The 12,917-nt window shown below is 49.5% G+C and overlaps 2 protein-coding genes across 4 annotated transcripts; one reads left to right on the top strand and one right to left on the bottom strand.

Annotated features, from left to right (window-relative positions):
* Positions 1-69: 69 nt before the first annotated feature.
* eif2ak1 (eukaryotic translation initiation factor 2-alpha kinase 1) lies at positions 70-12,533 on the bottom strand. 3 transcript variants are annotated; one of them, XM_015360312.2, is made up of 15 exons: positions 12,023-12,519; positions 9,950-10,108; positions 9,080-9,216; positions 8,365-8,408; positions 8,140-8,239; positions 7,908-7,988; positions 7,337-7,433; positions 6,748-6,805; positions 6,125-6,497; positions 5,826-5,940; positions 5,596-5,699; positions 2,100-2,220; positions 1,617-1,696; positions 905-1,138; positions 70-357 (listed from the first exon to the last, which is right to left on the bottom strand). In XM_015360312.2, exons 1-15 carry the CDS (start codon positions 12,171-12,173, stop codon positions 247-249), a joined length of 1,965 nt encoding a protein of 654 aa, XP_015215798.2. In that variant the 5' UTR covers positions 12,174-12,519; the 3' UTR covers positions 70-246. The 3 variants fall into 3 exon arrangements, with proteins under 3 accessions (XP_015215798.2, XP_069037044.1, XP_069037045.1); XM_069180943.1 differs by lacking the exon at positions 12,023-12,519 and adding an exon at positions 10,676-10,745; XM_069180944.1 differs by lacking the exons at positions 70-357; positions 905-1,138 and adding an exon at positions 1,146-1,249 and having other exon boundaries at positions 12,023-12,533.
* On the top strand, positions 2,691-5,292 carry LOC107079033 (ankyrin repeat domain-containing protein 61). The gene is made up of 3 exons (XM_015360317.2): positions 2,691-2,933; positions 3,757-3,845; positions 4,176-5,292. Exons 1-3 carry the CDS (start codon positions 2,691-2,693, stop codon positions 5,200-5,202), a joined length of 1,359 nt encoding a protein of 452 aa, XP_015215803.2. The 3' UTR covers positions 5,203-5,292.
* Positions 12,534-12,917: the final 384 nt, after the last annotated feature.

The raw sequence follows: 12,917 nt of genomic DNA, 5'->3' as shown, positions 1-12,917 counted from the left end.
TTACTGTCCAGAGAATCTGATCTCATTTAACCACTCATCATAGGTTGAATACTTTCCAGAACCCACTGCCCTTGTAGACGAATGTTTTATTATGGACCTTAAAGAAAGGCAAAACCTAATTAAATAACGCATCGCTTTAAAAGCAGCCATTATGCTAAAACAATACAAAAGAAACATAAGCCGGTATTCTCGGTAAATTACAAATTCACATTTCTGTACAGCAGCTGCCAGGGGTCCTCTGCTCCACTAGCGCGGGTCCTCACTGCGCTGGGCCTGCAGGAGCTCGCTGATCTGCCTCCGCAGCTGCACAATCTCCACCTCCTGTTCCGCCACCTTCCTCTGTAAGGAATGGATCACCTGCGGGAGAGGGGCAGGAGGAGTTCAGCGTCACCCTCCTGGTGCTAGACCAAGCGAGAGGCGAGAATACGGACCCGGCCTGTTTCTGCTAGCAGCTACGCGCTTGAGGACTGCCGGAGATCTGTCCTGGGAAGAGCCAGGGCACTGGCTCCCACAACATGGATGGGCAGCCTGTTCTAAACTGCCACAACCCTCTGTTCTTTGGTTTTAAATTCACATTAAAAAAAAATCCAGCATGTCTCCAGGTTCAGAACGACTGATGCAGAAGATGACACTGCAAACACAGTGGCGTAAATTCTTTCCAATTGCTAATCAATAATTCTAAATACAAAAACGTGGAAAACAAATTAAGAAACGGCATCAGAATCCCATCTTTGTTTTGCACATTCTACGAGACTGGGGGTAAAATAAGGATGAAACGGGTTCGAGACCTGAACGAGCGGAGCGCACTGCACTGCACATCCTGCTTCGACCAGTCAACTTCCTTGCAGGCGCCTGTCCCCCTGCTGGCAGGCTGCGGTGCTGCAGGCGGGGCCCTGAGCCTCACCTCATCAGTGTGGTGGAAGAGCTCGCTCTGCAGCAGCTGGGCGGCGCTGGGCCGCAGAGCAGGATCCGGGCTGATCAGCCGCTGGATGTACTTGGCGAGGACGGGCCAGCGCTGGGCTAAGGCCTCGGGAATCGTCCCCACGCGCAGCTGCTCCAGCGTTCGTGCCCTCTCCATCTCCGTCCGGACGGGCTGGAAGAGCTCCAGGGCGATGATCCCCACGCTGTACATGTCCGACTGCGGATGACAGCATCGGCATCACTGCGAGGCTGTTCTCCCAGGAAGACCACAACCCACCTTTCGCACTCGTCCATTAATCATCACCTGGAGTGGGATACCTTCCACCTTCTTGGTTTTAAAGAAAAAACGGGTTTTCCAAGTTAACGCTTTGCGATTCACTTGCAGTTGTAAGCATGATCTTGTATTAACTGTATATATTTGGTTTTAGAATTTAAACCAGAGAATAAGAATTTAAATTAGGAATTAGGAAGAATTCTGATGGCACCCATAGCAAAACACACTAAACAGTATTCCTTTCCAGCTAAGCGAGACACTACACCTTTTCATGACGGTGTTTTTAATCGGGGCTCCTCGTAAGAAGCGCTGCCTCCCATTTAAATATTGCTACAGTGCAGATGAGAAGTGATGCCAAGGTCAGCTAGAAGAGGTGATTTAAGGTTGCTGTTGGCACTGTCGTTTGAACGTGGCAGAATACCTTGTAGTCGTAACGAGACCCTTCCCGCTGTTCTGGAGCAGCATAGACGTACGTCCCCACACCAGTGGTATGTGCAGAACCTGTGACAAACACAATCCAGTAAGGTTTCAGCAGCTCTGACACTCTGCAGTCCTGTCTTTCTTCGCTGGAGCTGTTGAACCTGACTCAAGACCTATAACTGACTTCACTGCAATGTTACGCCAGGTCGGGCCATACCATAAAGTTTATTTTATACTTTCAGTAACAGCACTGCACTTTAACACCATTTAAAAAAAAATAAAAGAATGCAATGTTCAGTTCAGCTTATCTGTCATATGCACAAACGTAATGAAATGCTCGTCAATTATGTGCAGGACTAAAAAGTTTAAGAGAGCCCCACACTGACCAGAAAACATCAAGCACGTGTCTTCCGATTCGCAATCCGAAGGCGTCAATTAGAGAGAAGGCTGTGTGGGTCGCAGTCTAATTAAAGCGGTCCCTCACCGATGGTGCAGGTGTCTGGGAATGAGGGCCCGCTGTCATCGACGATCATGTCCCTGCAGGCGAGGCCGAAGTCTCCGATCCTCACGCGGCAGTCTCGGCCGTGGAGGAAAATGTTCCTGGGCTGCAAGGCCAGGAAGAACAAACCGTCACGAATCTAGCGGGACCCAAACCTCTCATCCCCTGGGACCCCGAGAGGTGGCCATGCACGTCTCCCAGCGGACGTCAAGCACCTTTATTACATAGGGCACGTCGATGCGTGCCACCCGGTCCGCAGCAAAACCCACTTCCGCCGATGGGGTGGAAAGCAGTCACTTTCGTGACCGCAGCCAATTTTGACGAGCCATTAACATCGGACGGTTTTGAAAGTCACATCCTGCTATCGTTAGGAAAACCGAGATGGCAACGATAATTGACGTTAGACCTCAGGAGCAAGAAAAACTCACAACACGGCATCCCTCTGGGACGCAGATTCGTTTAATAACACGTTTATGGCGTCACTTTCGAACCGAATGCGCGTACATACGATCTCGGACTGCGAGACCCCGGACGACCCGGCTTATTCCCTCGATGAAGACGTTTCTCACGCTCTGAATGGGCAATACGAACAGGAAACACCACGGCCCGTGCCGTAGCCACTCCAAAACGTCAGCCAACAGGTCAGAGAAGGTTTATGAGTGCCGACAACACGGCTACAACGAACTACACTTCAAACTGCACGAAGCCATTCTGCAGGGGGAGACGGACCGCCTTGTTGAGATCTTGCAGTTTCACCCGGTCAATGAGCCCATCAAGATCTGGAACGACTGCGCACTGGTCCCGACTCTCCAAACACAGGTAACTATTAAGGGCGAACTGTCTTCAGGGGGTGGTGTGAGGACAGGCGTGAATATTACGACAGTCTACTTTTTGTCATCCTGGTCGACTCATCGTGCGTTAAAAACAGGCATGCAAGCAGCAGCTGTCCCGTGCGCTCGCTCCCCGAGTACACTCGAGCTTTACTCGCGTTACTGCTCAACGAAGCACGTAACCTGGATGTGCATGCTCCTACTACAGGCCCGCGAGAAGCTCACACCTCACTGCGCACCCCAATCCGTGAACGGAACAGTGTGAAGCCAAACGCAGATCATAATAAACACCCTTTCACTTCGCTTGTTTTCCCGCAACGCTTCGGTCCTCTGCAATCGACACATTCCGAAATCGTGCAGCGTCAAAGCTCCAGTCACTGCACTGTAATGTGAAACTCGGCTCACTGAGGAGTCCAGCAGCACAGCTAACAGAATGAACCCACCACGCCGGCGGCCAATATTCCGCTTACTCTGGAGGGCGTGCATGTGAGAAAATGCGATTGTTATATGAATCGTTGCACCAAAACTATCAAAACTCATGTTCTCCCTCCATCAAACAAAAACACAAATAACTGCTGCGTCCCCTTTACATCAGCAGAGCCAAGTTCTCAGACATCTGATCTCACATTATTTGTAAGGATGCCTGCTAGGTTAATTTGCTGTTTGAAAAGGAACTTGAATCATCCTTTAATTTTCATATCGCTGTTTTGCTGTGGCTGGTGGTTGGCCAGCATTCTTGAACAAGTCCGATTAAAAGCTGATTAAACGGAACACGGTACTAATACTTCTGTTTCTGGGCTGTCCCGGGTCAGGCGGTGCTGCCCATCCACCTGGCTGCCACCTACAGGAAGGAGAACAGCCTGGAGCGCCTGCTCCTGTCCGGAGCCAATCCCGAGATGAGGTGACCATCGGATCTCCACCAGCCCACAGGCCAGGCCAGCCCGTTCCTCCAATCCCGAACGAGGCCCAGCTCCAATTTATAACATGCCAGTATATATAATATCGCTGCCGATCGTTATGAACACGGTTATTTTCTTACTTTATAAGTTTTTGTAATACTGGCGCTGCCATTGTCAGCTATGATGTGCGCAGTTGCACGGGAAATCACGCTCCTTTTGTTCTGTTCATCAAGTCAGCCTACGGTGTGTAATACAGCGAGGACGAGAGGCTCATGATCAATGCTATAGCTGTAGCAAGGTGGGGATATCGGTGTCACTGCTCGATTCCCCAGGGACCTGCGGGGGAGGACAGCCCTGCACCTCGTGATCACCCACTGGCCCTCGATCGCCGCCACCTGGGCCAAGCCGCAAACCAAGTTCCAGCGCGCCATGGCCGCCATGCAGCGGCGCGCCGAGGCCTGCCTCGGGCTGCTGTGCCGCGCGGGGGTCGACATCAACGCCGAGGTGGCGAGCGGCTGCAAGCACACGGCCCTGCACCTGGCCGTCCGCTACAGGGCGCCGCCTGCGGTGGGCATCCTGGCCGGCAGCGGGGCCGACGTCAATGCCACAGACCGCCTTGGCATGACGCCGCTGCACATGGCGGCCGGGACCCTGAGCCCGGAGGTAACGGCCGCACTGCTCGACTGCGGGGCAGACATCCACCAGGTCATCCAGCACACCGGGGCCACCGCCCTGCACCTGGCGGTGTTCGCCGCCTCCGCCAAGGCTGGGGGGACCCTTCAGGTGGACCTGGACTGCACCCGGCTGCTGCTGGCCGGGGGGGCCCGGCCAGACGCCCAGGACCGGGCAGGCCGCTCGCCCCTGCACGACGCCTGCCGGGGGGGCCGCGAGGAGGTGGTGGACCTGCTGCTGCTGTACGGCGGCAATGTCAACCTGCGCACGGCCGCCGGGGAGAACTGCCTCTTCCTGTTTCTGGACCGGGGGCCCAACCTGCAGTGCGCCTCGCTGCTGGGCAAGCTACTCAGCCTCACGTACCCACTGAGGCTCACCAACGGGGCAGGCCACCTGCCCGGCGGCCTGACGCGCCCAGAGAGCTGCTTCCAGAGGGAACTCCTGCTGCTCCTCTCCCAGCAGCCCCTACGCCTCCAGGACATCTGCAGGATCAAGGTCCGCCAGCAATACGGGGCAGAGCTCAGAACGCACCTGAAAGACGCTGTGCCACAGGCGCTATTTGACTTCGTCTACAGCAACTGGGATTCCATCCCCGGCAGAGGGCGCTGTGCCACAGGCAGCAGCAGGCAAACAGGGCTCAAAGAGAACTCGAGCAGAACACCTGGAGGACCGAACCTCGAGGATTGATTAGCACGAGTCTCGGTTGCCAAGGTTTCTTGGGCAAATCACCAATGCAATATAGCAAGCAAGGGCAATAAAATACTGACGAAAAGCAAAGCAGCCCCTGTGTCATCCTTCATTCTCTTGTACTGCTGCTGAGCACCTCAAATCCAAGACAAGGAGGACCTATGAGGATAATTCAACAGAGATCCTAGAAAAGGGGTAGACCTCTGTGTCTGTTCCTGTGGTTTTCACTGGATTACTCCGTTAGCCTCATTAAGCTCTTATCTCTAAATTACAAAGCTGACATATTAGGTGACCTAAAACCGTTTTTGGAAGGGCCACTGTTTATAAGAATAAAATAATTGGAAATTCCATAAGTAGCAAAGCAGTGCAGTCAGTACAGTCCAAGAAACTCACCTTCAGGTCTCTGTGCATGACCCCTCTGGAGTGAATGTACTGCACACCTTCCAGTATCTGACCAAGGATGCTCATTGTGAGCTTGGTGTCCACAAGGCTGTACCCTACAGGTTGAAAACAAAACCAGAAGGCTTTACACGCAGCATCCACCTGGAGATTAAATGGATGACCCAACACCCCTCTCTGTGGAACAGGCAAGGGCCGAGCCCCACAGGTACAGTCTTCCTTACCGGAGGCGGCTGCAGTAGAATCCGCCGCGGGCCTCTCGTTCCGTTCCAGAATCCAGTCCATTAGGGAGCTCTCGCACAGCTGCATTTGGATGTACAGCATGAGGTGGTACTGCACCTGCAACACGGGGTCAAAAAAAACCATGTCGTTCTCTTCGGCTCTGAACACTGTCGACTTTTTAACGTGACTGGAGTGCACCGGGAAGGAACGGGGTCACCCCCGAGCTGGGGGGAGCGTTTCTGCCCAGAACGCTGCCACCGCACTGCCAGGGGTTGTGGGTCTCTGTGTGCAGTGCCCATACCTCCGAGGATCGGTGCACGCAGGCTTCCCTCAGCGGGCACACGCTGCTCCACGTCTGGCTGTCCCCCTCCAGGCAGGAGCTCTGGAGGTTCAGCTTGTCCCTGCTACAGCCCTCTTCTGCAAGCACCGCTCCATCCCAGCCCTCTGCCGCCTGGCCAGAGGGTCCTAAATACACGCAGGGAATGGAGCCCTTCGGGTTGTGCATTCCTTTGGGACACACTGCAGGCTTCTGCTCCTGCCTCTGGGCGCCGCTGCCCTGCGAGTCCTGTGGCAGGGGTTTTGGCATCGCCACGTCTTCCTTTGCCTTCTTTGAAGCGGCAGAGCTCTCAAAGACTACAGAGACGCCATTGCTGCTGTTACTGCTCTCCTCGCCACTGTGAGCGGGACAAGACAAAGAGGGGAACATTTTTTTTTCCCATCAAGTGCCCGCTTTCAGCCCCAGACAACACCAGCGATGCCCATGAGGAACGTCACTGAACAGAGCTGCAGCACAGTTAATCGTACCGAGTTGCACTGCTGGTGGCTCAACACAGAACCACTGTAAAATGTTTAGAAAACCTATTTTATTCGCTTTCTTTCATTCACTGAAAATAAAAAAATAAATAAATAGAACGTTTCACATACTCCTCCATCTGCGACGGTCTCTCCAGTGCTAGCAAATTATTATGCAAAGATGCCGTGCCTAAAGTCAAAGACAGAAAAAAAAATAACTCAAGGCTGTATAGAAAAAAGCTTTCATTATTGTGGTCGATCAATTGATCATCTTTACATGCATCTCTGCAGATTATCTTCGTTTTACCCAAATGCCACAAAATTAATGTGAATCTATCCTAACGACCACGGAATAGCAAGCTCCCTTAACAGGGTTCAAATACTTAACTCCAATCTGGTCTTTCCGGCAGATCTGAATAAGGGGCTCTCACCTTCGATAAATTCCTTTTCCCTCTCTCTCCCCCCATCTATCTGCCTATTTTATGCCCTGTTCCAGACACAGAACTTAATGAACTAAAGGAAACCAAGGTAAACGTCACAACTGCTTTGATGAGTGAATCTGTGACCCTTACACCTCTGCGAACATCCCCATGCTCTGAAGCTGGAAATGCTGACACTCCCCAGGTGTACCCCACTGTGTCTAGATTCACTTCATTGCAGTTATCTTAGCGTTGCACAAGCACGCAGGTGGTCTGCACCGCTGGGAGTTTAGGGGGCTTACTCTTCCCTGCAGGCTGCACGTGCTCCATCCAGGCAGTGTGATAGCCCACTATGTTGGCATGCTGAAGACCCGCCAGTACTTTCACTTCCCGGAGGACCTGCAGCGAGACAAAGCCAAGTCAGCCCGCGTGGCCGTCCCACGCAAGCGCACGTGTGTGTGGTCCCGGGTCCCGGGTCCCACACTGGCTGGAGAGCTGGACAACAGCCGTGGCACCACGTGTGGGACAACGTGAGCCGGAAATGGTGCTGCTGGGTGCACCTGGGTACACAGGATTATGAATGTTTGAAAAATAATTTGGTACGTTTCATACCTACACTGGCTTCAGCAAGGCATTTCTATCACAAGTATAAAAAACTCTTAATGAAGCCCATAAAGGATATTTCTACATGTACATAATATCCCCCCCACCGGCCACTGTCAGATTAACAAGATCTAGTTCATTTCACTTTCAGGACTTACTGGGATGACGCATATCAGGTAGAGTTTAAGAACCCCTTAAACACATTTTGCACTGAACTTCAAAAGGATAGAGCCATAGAAATTTGTTTCAGGCAAAAAGCCAACAACATACCTTCATGCAGTCATTCCTTGTAGCTTTCTTGATGAGAATCTTCTTCACTGCGTAATACTGGCCATCCAGCTTGTTCTTCACCTAAAAGTAAAGCCATTTCTTTAGAGTCCTGGGTTCTACCTGGTTTTAATGCAGTGAGAAAGTGTGCAAAGCCAGAAAACCACAAATAACTTGTCAGCATTTTTAATCACTGTTCTCGTGTTAAATTCCAGAGTAAAACGCACAACCGTACCTTAAAAACTTTTCCATAGCTCCCCTTTCCAAGCTTGGATATCTCCTCAAACTCACTGAGATATCGGGATGTCTGTCTTTGGAAAAGGTCCTCTTTGGATCTAACAGAACAGAAGATCATATATATTTGCACACGCTAACATGCATACCCATATTATAGACTGACACTGGCACACTGGGGGAAGTGGTCAATATTCAATGCAGCTAAAAGCACAATGGTTCTTACCTGACCGTGTGGCCCTGGGCGCCTTTACCCAGAAGTCTACGATCCTGAAAAACACAAGAGAAATGCATCATTTTTCAACCTTTGAAATAAATATTTATATCAGTGGCTTTCAAACGTGGTCTGGTCACCCGAAATCCCGCAGGGCTGAAGGATATTCTGACTTTTGTTCTAAACAGTCTCATGACATGACTAACTTGTTCCAGGTCTTTAGAATTTGGTCATTTAAAGACTGTCTCTAAAACCTGTTGGACTAGGGCTCTGCAGAACTACAGTTGGAGACCACTAAAGGAGATATTATTAAACAAAAAGGGATCACTGTAGTGCGGACAGTGAAAATCAGGGGTCAGCAGCTCGTCGATGGCAGGGCTTGTGACTGGCCCTGGATGAGGATACCCTTGTGGCAACCACTGGTGTAAATCAAAATCAGCCCTGTAACAGACACAAAACCATAGCCAGTATTGTGGAGCTCTTTGAGAACTCGGTAATAATCCCTTCACTTCGTCCCAAAGCACTTCACAGGTGGAAGCAGAGTAACAAACCCGCTTACAGAGAGGGGAAAAGAGGGGAAGAGGAGATGAGCAAATCTAAAACCAACAGTTAAAACACATCCCAAAACTCAGCCTACTCTCCTAATGCCCCAGCACTTGGGAGCAGGCAGTAGAGGCAGCCCCACTCTGGAGTACTAATACAGCCCGTACAGGGGGCTCTTTCTGACCTGAGAGTGGATGGTGCTGCTGGCAGCGCGTAGGAGCTCTGTGAAGGCCCGGTTGTGCTGCAGCCTGACCGTGCTGAACTCATCACTGAACGCCAAGGGGGACAGCAGGTTCATCGCGGCCAGCTGCTGGCTGATCACTGGGGGAACACAAGCAGGGGCACGAGTGAGAAGGTGGGTTCTGAGACGGAGGATAAAACCCACAGCAGGAAAGAAAACCCCACCGCGGGGCTCTAACCCAGTTCCTGGGGGGGCGAACCAGGTACAGAGGAGAATGAGGAGAGCAGCAGTCTTGTATAATCACCTGTAAATGACCTTAATAAAAACCCCATACAGGTCTAATTTAGACAATAATTAGAAAGGATTTCAAATTTAAATGCTTTATTTGACAACTAAGACCTCAGGGCCCCCAGGAAGTGAATCTTAGACCCTTATTCTATTGTCTTATATTCATAAAGGAGAAGCATCCTTTTCCAGTGAGATTTTGAAAAAAGGGTGGGAGATTTGAAAATGTTGCTTCCATTCTGGAAATGCAGTACCACTTTAGATCTACTCTTTACCCTGTCTATATATACACACATGTGGATCCTATACAGTCACAGGAAGAACTGATGAGAGTTTAGACAACATTAAAAAAAAAAATTCTTATAAGAAACAAACTTATGGTACATCTACCTCTTTTGTTTAATGGTGAGGCGTAGTTTCAAATATCCTGCTGTTACACAGCTAAAACACTCTGCACTGGATAGTTAAACAGTGTTGTGATGAGCTCTGTGTTACAACACAGAAATAGCTGGGCAGCTGCCAGCACAGGCAATGTCCAGTTTGTAATGGACAGGGTAAGACGGACAGGAATCACTGGGCACCACTGACCTTTAAACAGGAGGTGTGAGCGGTGTGGCTCCTTCTCGTACACACAGCACAGGTGCTCCAGGAGAGAGCCCAGCAGCAGCTGGTTAGGGATGGCAGAGGCAAACTCCTTGATCGCGGAGTACTTCTCCACAGCCTCACACTGCTCGGGAGAGTCCGAGGCTGGGCATGAAACAGAGTCAGGAAGCCAAGCGAGAGTTCAAGCCGTGCTTTTAAGGAGAATCATGGATGACAATTTTTTTTCAGGATACAAACCCTGCAGGGTAAATTGCGTATATCCAAATGAAATCTAGAATGAATCCAAGATACAATCTCTTATACCTTTCTGCTGCACCGATCAAGAATGTCTGTGGATTTGCACATGTAAGATCTGTTCCTGGATTCCAGTCTTGGATTCCTGCTGCTAAAAGTTGTGCTGTTATCGCCATGACTGCACAGCCTTTTTTTTGCCCAATTCTGATAAAATCCTAAAAGTGGGCATATATATAAATCCACATGTTTTTAATATTTTAGATTTCATTTCCTCTTGTTCAGCTCAATGTAAGTTCCAAGAAAAACAACCCCCACAGTATAATACATTTTCTTAGCTCCAATTCACTTGATGAACTTGACTAAGATGAACAATTTATTTTCATCAATCAATTCATACAATTGAATAGTAGTACTATATATTGTAATTATGTATGTCCCTATTATAATATGCATTGATAAAAGAATTAATGTTCTTACCTTCAGCAACAGCTTTGGCTATCAGGCCCAAAATATCTTTGTGCACTAAATCCATTTCATATAAAATGGTGATATTAGTATAAAAACCTAATCTTTCAATAAAAACTTAATTAATGTTCTGTAACAGACCAGATCTCTCATGGAGCGTCTGTTATGCACAATTCTTTGAGCAGCTCTAAACTAATGTCTCTTGTTTGTGCAGTAGGGTGTGTTCAAAAATTAGTCTTATCTGTCGAGCCCATTGCAACTGACAGCCAATCTTACTAATAACAAATATACTGTTCCAAAAACACTCTGGGAGAACGCAGGACAAGACCGGTAAGGATTATAGAAAAGGCAACACAAGATGAATATCTGCCCCTCCAGCTAAACTCAGTTTTTTGGTTTTAAGTTATGAAAGTGGTTGACGTCCTTGTTGATGTGGGTATCTTTTTACCACTAACAATAACGGTCTTAAACAAATGTCACTTTGAACTTCAGATGTGCAGAGGATTTTGCAATACTTGTTTTGAAAAGAAACAGGTAGCCAAGAAAAAAAAAAGATATAAAAATAATATACAAATGTATTGTGGAGCAATCCAACAAATCTAGTTTATTTTGTCGTTCATGACTTAGAAAATTGTTAAACTACAGTATTAATAATATCCATTGATTTAGCAGGCTGACCAAGTACACCACAAGTGGTAAAAAACTAAATCCGACTACTCCTGGCAAACCTTCAGATTGAACGAAGAATGAAGCACGATTTTGTGTTCGTTAAGGTTTGTCCAATGCAAACCTCTTCTTTATTTGCATCTCAAGGTGGCGATGATGTTTTTCACAAGCCAGGAGAGAGATTACAGTCGGCCTCAGTGTCGGAGTAACACATAATGTGTTCCCCACTTGACGTTCCGTTCGGAACCGGGGAACCTTTTCACTGTTGCACCTCTGCGACAGTACCCCGTGTGTGTTCTCAACAGTCCTAAAAGTTCCTTCTTAACAACAAACAATATTTTTAGACTTACTAGATGACATTGAAAACAAGCACTACAGTAAACCGATCACAGTATCAGCTAACCTACCCTACACTGGCAGAGAGCAGGATAACGCTTCCGTTCCGTGAGGACACGCTTGTTGTGATTGCTCAAGTGCAGTTCGGGCTTAATTTGGATGAAATCCGAAACCAGGCTGAGGACAGCCGTGAGTGACACTTGAAACCGAGCGGGCCCCAACAGTCCTCTCCGCCCACATGAGGTTTAACTCTGAGGTTTACCGTCTAACGACGACCTGATCTTTCTAAAAAAAAAAAAAATTCGCTCAAGGGAAATGTGAAGTAAACGACCTTGCGTGAAACGCGGAGTCACTCACTGTCAAACTGCAAGTCGTCCTCCTCCTCCTCCTCGGCAAACTGCAGCGCCAGGCTGTCGCCCCGCCGGCCGGCCAGCTCGGTCCTGAACACGGGGCCGAAGCTGCGAGAACTGTCCCCTAGCAACGGCCTCCGCCCGCCCGGTCCCCACATCGCCGCTTCGCCGCGCCGATCACACCCCCAGCGCGGTCGGAACCATCCCTGCCCGGCCGTGTCCCCCTAAACTGATGAAATACGGCTTTTGCCTCCCCTCGCAAGGAGAGCAGCTCCACCTGATCTCTCCTGCCCACACCGGGCACAGAACACCCCGACACGGGCTTCCTGCCCCGCAGGGGAGGTCTACCAACTGGCACCCCCGCTGCAAAAACGCGCACAGCTGATGAAACCATCACGCAATACACGACATGCCCCCCCGACAGAGCTCCACTCCAGCTATATCTCGTCATGAGTGCGTGTCCGTGATGCAGGAGGGGGGGTCATCGGATATCATTTTTGCAGTTGCTCTTCCCGGAGACGAGCCATTCTCTTGCTTGATGGGAATATTGGCTTTGAACACGGGGAGGGAGGGAGGGAATTGTTAGATAGTCCCTCGCTGGCTGTGCCTCAAGGGCAGGCTGCAGCCTGATGGGGTCGCTAGAGGACGCGTGTATGAAACTATGGTAGAAAAAAAGACGGCTTAATAATAATAATAATAATAATAATAATAATAATAATAATAATTGCTTACACTTATATAGCGCTTTACTGGACACTCCACTCAAAGCGCTTTACAGGTAATGGGGATCCCCTCCACCACCACCAGTGTGCAGCATCCACATGTTTTGAATCCAGTGGCAAACTACTTGCACTCTTCATGTTCGTAGGCCAGGTGAAGAGTTTTTTTAACATAGTCTCCTA

The sequence above is a fragment of the Lepisosteus oculatus genome, chromosome 19, assembly GCF_040954835.1.
Source record: "Lepisosteus oculatus isolate fLepOcu1 chromosome 19, fLepOcu1.hap2, whole genome shotgun sequence".
In the NCBI taxonomy this organism is placed as follows: Eukaryota; Metazoa; Chordata; class Actinopteri; order Semionotiformes; family Lepisosteidae; genus Lepisosteus; species Lepisosteus oculatus.
Note: the sequence above shows the minus strand (reverse complement) of the source record. Positions and strands in the feature narration are given on the sequence as shown.